General features: G+C 43.5%; 2 protein-coding genes across 2 annotated transcripts in view; both read left to right on the forward strand.

Moving 5' to 3' along the window:
• si:ch211-210g13.5 (inactive phospholipase C-like protein 2) overlaps positions 1–5,478 on the forward strand; it is a 68,872-nt gene extending 63,394 nt beyond the window's left edge. The window contains exon 6 of the mRNA XM_034594237.1: positions 3,636–5,478. Within this exon, the coding sequence (XP_034450128.1) occupies positions 3,636–4,085 (450 nt within the window). The 3' untranslated portion in view covers positions 4,086–5,478. The remainder of the gene's footprint in view (positions 1–3,635) is intronic.
• A 140-nt stretch (positions 5,479–5,618) lies between these two features.
• Positions 5,619–8,583, forward strand: hcrt (hypocretin (orexin) neuropeptide precursor). Its single transcript, XM_034594243.1, has 2 exons — positions 5,619–6,971; positions 8,027–8,583. Exons 1-2 carry the CDS (start codon positions 6,888–6,890, stop codon positions 8,390–8,392), a joined length of 450 nt encoding a protein of 149 aa, XP_034450134.1. The 5' UTR covers positions 5,619–6,887; the 3' UTR covers positions 8,393–8,583.
• Positions 8,584–9,699: the final 1,116 nt, after the last annotated feature.

Consider the following 9,699-nt stretch of genomic DNA (forward strand, 5'->3'; position numbering starts at 1 on the left):
TTGTATCGGAGACTATAACGAGCTGGATAAGCAATCCTCAACCCTGAGATTAAACTACATGGTGTCTTAAGAAAGCTCCCTGGGCTAATAGTGTTTTCCTCCTCTGTAATCCCTAAATCTCTTAATTAATTGCTGCTGATTCCAAGAACTGTTTTATTTATTTGCTTATGTAACCATCTTGACAAGATACGATAGGATTGCTCACACAGACGATGCTCAGCAGGATGCATTCTTGTCTCTGCCTGTCCCATGACACGGGAGATAAGGTTGCCTAATGCCTTCATCTTATTGGTTCAATGTAGTGAGACCCGTGCTGCGCTGTGGGCCTGTTTGGCTAAGTAAGGACAGAGCAGCTGGGGTATTTTTATCTCATCTCATCACCCTGAAATCATTTGGTATTGAGTGAGGAAGCTCCCAATTGGCTGAGCTTTCCACTGGAGTGTCAGCTCAGGTACACATCTGATTGCTTTGTTCCTGTTTCATGTCAGCCTCATCAAAAAGCACCTAAAGCTAAGATTAAGGGAGCACCTTGCCGTTTCTGTCAATAACAATTACTCTGTTCTATTGCTAACCTCTCCTGTTTTGATTACACGATTAATAGTTTAAATATTTGGGAAGCTGTAAATGACAAATACCCAATATATTAGTTTTTAAATTGTATGGCCATTCTACTTGTAGATCAGTGTTAAAATATAAATATAAAATACTCTCCTCTTGTTATTCTGGAACTATTAGAGTCGCTTTGTGTGCACCAGCCAGATTAATTTGAATTAAGTAGCATAACAGGTGGACACCAGGACCTAATCCCAATGTCACCCCAACTCCCATCACTCCTAAACCCACGCCACTCCTCCCACCCCTCCCTTGTGTCCAAAAACACACATGTCCCTCTGTTGTGCTTCTCATTTTTTCAACTCTCTACATGAAGGCACCTTGGCGTCCACATAACTCCTCCTCCTCCTCTTCCTTCTGCCGTTCCTCAGTTGTAATCTGTGTCTCATAGTGAACATTTGGTGGGAGCCTGTTGCCTGTTTGCCAAGACTGGCAGTCGTGCCCAGTTATTTCACCGGTTAGTGTCTCCGGGTCCTCAGCGGGTGGGGAAGCGCTTGCTGCTGTGATAGTGGGGAGCTGAGAGGAAGAGAATCTGAGAGTCTTCTCTCTGTCACCAGACGCCTTCTCCGTCCGTACGTTGACAGTTACAGTTACAGATCTGAGCTGCCATGGTGAATGAGGGTGTTTTGCCCAGTGATACCGCCCCGTCGGCACATTGAGCCTTCCTGTCATGAAAAACACAAGTCAGATCAACAGGAAGAGGCTTTGAAGCAAATGTCAACCAGAACAGTAACAGGCATCAAAAATATTTGCTGTATCCCAAATCAACCCCAGTGTGGTTTATATTTTAATCCAAACGAGTACAAACCCCTTCAATTGAATCAATCTGCACCAAATTGCACATACTCATATCAGTCCCTTTAATATGTCCTCTTTTTTTTATTTTTTCATCAAGACCCATGATTTATTTTTGGGTAAATTGGGGAAAATTACAAAAACAGTGCAATGTTTAAAGAAAATCTAAATTTACTTGGTTCCTTCTTGACCCATGTCCCATCATTCCACCAAGTTTCGTGGAAATCCATTCTTTAGTTTTTGCATAAGTTGAAAAACAAACAATCACACGACCAACAAACAGACGTGTGTGAAAACATGACCTTGGCAAAGGTAGTTAACAGTTGTTTGGGGCACATAATTAATTCCACATAATGAATCATCTCCTGAAATAGCTCAGATTTTGCTGTGGGAACTGTTTGCATCACATTGTTATAGGTGGCCGAAGCCTTGCGAAAGGGACCTCTGGCCTCATTTTGTTTTGCCATCTCTCATTTTCTGAGAACCATTCATAAAAATGTCAGGTGGAGATGCATAGTTCTCAGTTTCACTCATGATCCACCGTCACACATCTTTCTCTGTCTACATCCTTAAAATAATCTACTCAAGGAAGGTTATTGACAATCCAATTTCTACCCCAAGGATTGTCAGACTAGTTCTGATAAACAAGGCATGGGATTATAGCCTCGAGTTTAATGAGGTTATAGTGGTGGGATTTGGTGGTTAGCCGCCCCCCCCCCCCGTGAATAGCTTTTAGGCCAGTCGTAGGGGTAAATATACTTGAATTGAAGTCCCGTCCCGATTTTTCGGCTCGGGAAGCAAAAAACATGCTTCTCCTGATTTTATTTTATGCCTGGTGAGTCATGACTTACATAATTTTTTTTTTCCACTTCTGTTCGTGGCTTGCGTTCTGGAGTGGCTCAGGTAAAAAGGCACGTCAGACACGTTGTGCCTATCTCGCCGCTCCGAGATTTCGCCCCCTTGCACCGCGTACACTTCGGTCTGGTGCAGTACAGGTCAGCCTGTGCCTCTTCTCGGGGGAATGTTGGCCCAATGAGCTGTCACAGCGGGTCACAGAGAGTCCAGAGAGGAGTTCGGTGGGAGGGAGGGAAAAGTATGCAGATGCACAGATGTGAAGGCAACTGCTGTCAAGTTGCTTTGGGAACAGATGTTGGAGGAGTGCTGGTGTACAGAAAGTGTTGGAGCTGAAGCGCTGGAGAAGAGGCCTGAGAGAGTTTGTAAAAGCATGTGGTCGCATTTCTTCTTTTTTCTTTTTCTTTTAACAGTTCTAATAATATAAGTACCTCACACATTGAAATAACTGCCACGTTCCCACATGGCAGAGACAGCAAGCCTGAGGGTGGGGGGGGGGGGCATGGCAGCCATGGCAGCCATGGCAGCCGCCCAGAAGGACTTGACAGTGCTGTATAGCGGGATGCCTGCCCCGACCACTTCCTCCACATATGGCAGGGATTCATCTCTTAGTGCTCCCAAATAAATTACAGAAATGTAGTATAACATTATCACCATATGAAAGCACTATTCGCCAGCAGAGTGAAGCAGTTGGAAGAGCTGGCAGGCAACCAAAGGCCTTCATTCAGTGGCTTTATACTGCCCCCTTCTGCCACGTATTAGGTAATGCTCTGAGGACAAAATAGTCCTCAATCACTTTTTATCAGTGTTTTTCGCTGCTTCATCTTTAACTTGGTAAAGGTAGTTTTTTGGATGAAGATTTCTTGGCATTACAATAGCACTGAATAGAGTGCAAACATCTGCCCAACAGTCTCCATATAAAACCAGATGTATATTGACTGGATCCAGCCGTTTACACCAAATCACACACACAAATGTCAGTTCCTTAAATTTGTCTGATTCTTTTTTTCTATTATTACCTTGGAAAATGGAGCAATTGTTGAAAAACGTCCTATCTCTCAATTTTATAGAAAGGGGAAAATTAAATCCTGTGTCCGCACCAAAATTGAATGGGCTCTTCCCTGACCCATACAACATCCTACCACCAAGTTTAATTAAAATCCTTTCAGCTGTTTTTGTGTAATCCTGCTTACGGACAAACAAACAAGTGGACAGGAGTGAAAACATATTGTCCTTGGCGAAGGTACAAAGTAGGACAGAGCTGGAAATCAGACACATGACCTGATGCTTTCGCTGCCTTAAAATCCGATATGGTTGTGTGTTATTCACCAAGCTGTCCCTCTCTTTCTTTATGTCTCCCTCTGTCTCAACCTCAGGGCCAGGCCGACCTGCTGAAACACGCTAAGAGCGAGGCCCTGGACAACCTGCGTCAGATCCACTGTGCAGCTCAGTCCTGCGGCCTCAGTAAAAACGGAGCATCCTCCCCCCAGCTCCAGCATCCTCCTCACCACCACCCACTTCAGCAGGTCCAGATACAGCAGCAGCCTCAGGCCAAGCCCCACCCACAGCCTCCACCACTGCACCAGCCCCAAACCCAGCCCCAGGTTGCACCTCCGGCTTACCTCCATCCCCTTCCCCAGCCACACCCCCAGCCGCCAGCCCTCCCTTTGGTTCAAACTGTTTCAAAACCGCCGGCTTACCCTCAACCCCCGCCCATACCTCAGCATCCGTATCAGTTCCAGTGCCAGCAGCAGAAGGTGGCAGGACCTCTCGAAGCCACCCCCGAGAAAGAGACGGCCGGCGGCGATCCCGTGGGATCCTGCTGACCCGCAGCCTGTGCCCACAGAGAATCTTTCCCAAAGAGAGACAGAGAAGGTGAGACCGAGGCGGAGATGCAGAAGGGTGTAGAAGAAAAGCAGGAGGCCGGTAACAAAAGGGAGATGGAGGAAGTAATGGAAAGGGTTAAAGAGATGATGATGATGACGAGGAAGACTCGTCGTGTTAGGAGCGAGACACAAGTCTGAGAGGAGGGGGGGGGAGAAGAGACCTGACACTGGAAAGGTGATTTCATAAAGGTTTATTTTTCTTTTCCATCTGAGCCAGATGGTTTTGGTCTCTTCTGCTTTCCTCTCTTGTCAAAAGGTTTGTGTTCCGACTTTGGAATGCGTTCAGTAGATGGATCAGAAGGTTGGATATCCTTGTCTCTCTCTGGGCAGTGCTAGTTACATGCCCCTCTACTATGTACTCTAGCTCTGTGGGTACAGGCTTTACCTCACATTGGCGTTTTAATGCCACAAATTTGCCTTTTTTCATTTCTGGAGACTCCCCGGCTTGTCTTTCAGCTTTTTGTTTCTTCATGCTCTTCCTCCTCCATCCTAGACACAAAGCTGCAAGTGATCCCTCACTCCCTGTCAATGAAGAGGATGCCGTTTTCATTTTAAGTGCACAAAGTAGAGCAGCTTGTCTAGGCCGAGCTCTGTAGGAGTCACAGATGACCGTTTCAGCACAACCCAGGGAGCTGTTGAGCTAAAATAGAAAAAAAAACTACATGCAGCTGTGTAGATGCTCCGCTCACGTCCCCTTGCTGGTGTAAACCTCCATAAGTCCCCACACATCTCCAGTGTCATTCCTTAGGATTTTAATTTTCATTTAATCGCTGGACTCTCACCCCCGACAGGGTCTCCTCGTCTTCTCCCCAGGGGCTGTGTGTGTGTGTGTGTGTGTGACGTTATGTGAGTTGGTGTTTTGGTCCCCGGGGTGGAGCTAGCCCGCATCCTTGAGCCAATCACAACTGGAATATGTGACCCTTGCCTGTTAGAGGTCAAAGGTCAACAGCAACATGGTACTGCTGTTAATAACAACACAAGATAAAGTGAATATAGATGTAAACTGTATGTAAAATGTACGAAGGGAAAAATATATTGCTATAATAATTCTCGCAGACACAGCCATTAATGATTGATATTATAATAATTGTTGTTAGTTCTATTGATATGCTGATTCTTTTGTAACATTACCTCCACATATACAGTGATTTGACACATGCTGTTGTGTGGTGCACAGTAGGACAGCCGGTGCATGTGGGACTGGAACGAGGGATTACGGGTCAGTGCCACATCACCAGGGTCAAACGGTAACCTGACATGTGTGTCACTGCAAAGTGAGTGTGGATTCTGTAAGAGTTCCTTTGAGTGGCCCATTAAAACTGGCTTCATTGTTTATCCCGTCTCCTCTCGTTCATTACTAATGGGAACACACTCAAATGTTTTATACACGGGGATGTTCAATAATTCACTTAAATTTGAGCAATGTATCAATCTACTCAATCCACAAATGTTTCCCGGAAATTGTTGTTGAGAGTGACATTTATCTGGACATCACTTGATCTCGAGTGCCTTTTGAAAGCAGCTTTCACAGTGAATGCAAAGCAATCAATAGAGCTTTGGAAATGGTCATTGATTGCTTCTGATGCACTGTTAATTCAATCGATATAAAATTCCCTTTCCTATCAATAAACAAGGAGTAGGCCCTTTGTTAGTAGGATTCAGTTTGTCTATTTATAGCAGTGCTTCCTTTTGGCTGGGAGGATGGAAAGATGAAAACAGGAAACTTACGTCAGGCAGTAGCTGCTTTCAAGGGATTTTTGTTGTTAAGTCCTCTTTACTTATGATAGTATTTTCCGGTTAATAAAGCAGATCATGGGTGTAGCTGGGGGCTGCTAGCTTCCTGGATTCATATTAACAAGGGCATCTCTCTTTTCAGTGAATGTCTTGCGGTCATTCCTAGCTGTGGGTCTGTATATATTCATCCATCCATTATCTAAACGACTTATCCCTTGAGGGTCGTGGGGGACTAGAGCCAATCCCAGCTGACGTTGGGCGAGAGGTGGGGTACACCCTGGACGGGTCGCCAGTCCATCACAGGACTGAACTATAGAGAAAAACAACCATTCACAACTGCAGGCAACTGACCTGTCTTTGCATGTCTTTGAATTGTGGAAGGAAGCTGGAGAAAACCACAGACAGACACATGGGGAACATGCAAACTGTTCAGGTTCAAACCCAGAACCTTCTTGCTGTGTGGCGACGGTTCCGACTGGGCCCCGTATGTTCCTCAACTTCTTTGCGTAAGAGCAAGAATTCACAAAACTGTTGATGTGTGAATGTGTCAGAATGGCACCTTTTGTATATGAGAGAATAAAGCCCATAGTAGGAGCTCATTAGCATGACTTTTGAATGAGCTTGTCATTAGAACTGAGAAAAAGGCACCGGGGCATTTTCTGTATTTGTATGATATTTTAAAGCTCATTGGTCGCATTAGCTAATTGACTTCGATCCCTCACTACTCGCTGTAATGGCATGTCTTAATAAACCTTTGGTACGCGGCCACAAAGACATACCTGTTGTTCATCGTAGGTCCGGAGATGTGCCCTGGAGATGAGACTAATTAATGCCAGCGAGCTTGACAGCAGCCCTCGACATGAACCGGCTGAAACAAGGGAATTGGTGGGTTTTGTGTCATGTTTTGTTTTCGGCCCGAATGACGTCCAGACGGGGAATGACGACTTGGACTAAACAGAGCAATATAAGAGACACGTGTTCTTCCCCTTGGGGTGATAAGTAGATCAGATGACTCCCCTTCACACAAACCAGAAGATGCCGTGGTCTCCAGTCAACGTCCAGAAAGCTGCTGGGATGCACACGTCGAACAGGGTAAGACGGCGGAGATTTTTTCACTTTTGTCTGAAATAGAAGAGAATAGGTTGCTGTGTTGATCGTGGTGTGGAAAGTTGCATCAGAGTTTTTTCCTCACTTACCAAGGGACATTTTAAAAAGTGGAAACAGTTTCTGGGAAGATGTCATGGTAATCAATGTCTTAAATATAATGGTTGCAATTTACCACATTTGAAATAAATATTTAAATAAAAATATTTAATCAAGGACGTAGGCAATTTGTTAAGCAATGACTGTACCCTTGTAATCACCATATGCTGATAGAAACTTTACAAGATAAAATGCATTCCATTAGATTTTATTATTTTATTTATGTAATACAATTTTATGTAACCACATCTATTCATTTGCAGGTCAATCCTGAATATACTGTCAAGTACTGGGGTTATTCTTTCTTATGCCCACACTGCATATTTGCACCTATGCCTACATTTTGCCCACTGTAGCTGCTGCACATGCTGCACATGCTGCATATATACTGTTTATTTTGCATATATATTGGAATCATCATATCCGTACTGTTATTTATTTGCTTATATCTAAACATATGTACGTTATTCTGCACTTCTACTTCTTTTTGCACTTCTGGTTAGACACTAAACTGCTTTTATTTCTCTCAGTTCTTGACAATTAAATCTAATCTAATAACACTTTGATGCATAATAAATGTCAGAACAATATTATTTGAAATTCTATATTTCATATCTATTATGTGCAGATAAAGGTTTGAGGACAGTACCATAATTCGAGTCATTGCCGATGATGATGCTGATGATTCTCTATGTATTCTTGGCTACAGGTCGGGGCTTATGTATGTAATTCAAATGTCAGCATCGTCCTATGGGAGATTCAGTGATTAATATTCATTATTCGTAGATATGAGTTTGGATCTGGGTCTGGATTTGGATCTGGACTTGTGCAGAAGTCAACAATTATATGAGTCAAATACCAACAGAATTACTCAAGAAAATATATAACGTATAATTCAAATGCATGTGTTTGTTTGGTGTAAACAAATCTCTTTCACCCAGCAGAAAGTCCTGGTGCTGGTCCTGATGCTGCTGCTGTCTCAACTGACCTGTGACGCTCACAGCATGTCTGATTGCTGCCGACAACCGTCTCGCTCCTGTCGCCTCTACGTGTTGCTGTGCCGCTCCGGAAGCAAGACCATGGGGGGATCTCTCACTGGAGATGCTGCTGCCGGCATCCTCACCCTCGGCAAACGGAAGGAGGAAGACCATCGCTTGCACAGCCGACTCCACCACCTCCTGCAGGTCTCCAGGAACCAGGCAGCAGGGATCCTGACTATGGGGAAGAGGACAGAGGAGAGGGCCGGAGAGCCGTACATGGACTGGATGGCTCGGTCAGGAACCACCATCACAACACCCCTCCCTGTATGAAGGCATACTTATACCTCATGGTATAAATATACTGGGACACTGTTCAAATGTAGGAAGTAAAATCACACTTATTTTGTGAGTGGTATTTAATAAAAATGTATATTTTTTTGCTCATGGGGGAACTTGATTTTTTGCACTTTCCGTTTGAATGTGATATGATTTGCATTTGCCTTTGAGAGAACAATAAGGCATTGTACAATAAAAAAAAACAAAGCTGAAAACATGTCTTTAGTCCTTATTTTAACCACCAGATGTTAGGTTGAGTCACCAACAGATAAAGCATGCACAGAGATAGCCTAACCTTTAAATAACAAATTTCATTATAAACTAATACTTTGGTTAACTTTTCAATCAAACAAAAGGATTTAAGAATGTGTTTGTGGTCAGAAAACTGATGCACTCAGTGAGGGAGAGAGAGAGCATAGCAGCACGGTGTAACATGGTCGGCACAGCAAGCAGGCGAGTACTTTGCTCACCTGAGATTTAACAATTTCACAAGAGCATTCTCCAGAATTTTCTAATATGACTCCAATGATAGTTTTCCCAGGACCAAAGCAGAAGGTACTTATGTATGAATTAAGATGTTTTTTGTTCTACTGTTACTTAAAAATCTGTCCGACATACACTCTGTCTATCTAAAGAAAGAAACAGCTGGGATTGAAATAACTCCAGAATCATGGGAACAGTATTATTAAATGCCTCCTTCTAAAAAACATTATCGGTGTGAATAAATATTCACATAGTCCATCCAACTAAAATGGAAAAACTATCTCGCTACATCAGGATTTACTGCACAAGTGAGGAGAACACAGATTATCTGATGTATTCTTTTGTTTCAAACAGCATGACGCTGGGAAAAAGAAACCCACTGACTTGTCCTACTCTCTACTTTTTTCATGATATGCACTTAGGAGCACATCAAAGTGCAGGAATAAAGAAGGCCACAAGATGGTGCTGATGTTTTTCAAAAAGAGAATAAAGATAGAGGCGATACCACTGAAGAATGCAAATATCCAATAGGATGACTCAAAGCATTGAAGTCCACTATGACTTCGGTTTGCCTTGATGAAAATGTGAGTCTTTGATGCAGTGAAACGCTGCATGAATTAAAAAAATATACGATATATGTTTTAGACACTTTAAATGGCCTATTGAAATATTGGGAGTATTCAGATTTACTCATATCTATCAGGGACAATTGAATAGATCCAAAGTACCGCCCCTCTCTGACACCAGCTTTTCTCCCCCTTGCCTCTGCTTGTGCACAGTGTGGAAATAATGTCCACATTTCCTGTCTGTCCTCTTTC

Source organism: Hippoglossus hippoglossus, chromosome 8, assembly GCF_009819705.1.
Source record: "Hippoglossus hippoglossus isolate fHipHip1 chromosome 8, fHipHip1.pri, whole genome shotgun sequence".
Lineage (NCBI taxonomy): Eukaryota > Metazoa > Chordata > Actinopteri > Pleuronectiformes > Pleuronectidae > Hippoglossus > Hippoglossus hippoglossus.

What these genes read in the sequence shown, in the direction of transcription:
- hcrt (XM_034594243.1), top strand. Translation starts at nt 6,888, where the DNA reads ATGACTCCCCTTCACACAAACCAGAAGATGCCGTGGTCTCCAGTCAAC. An exon ending in GGATGCACACGTCGAACAGG is followed by an intron (nt 6,972 to 8,026) that starts GTAAGACGGCGG and finishes TTCACCCAGCAG; the next exon opens with AAAGTCCTGGTGCTGGTCCT.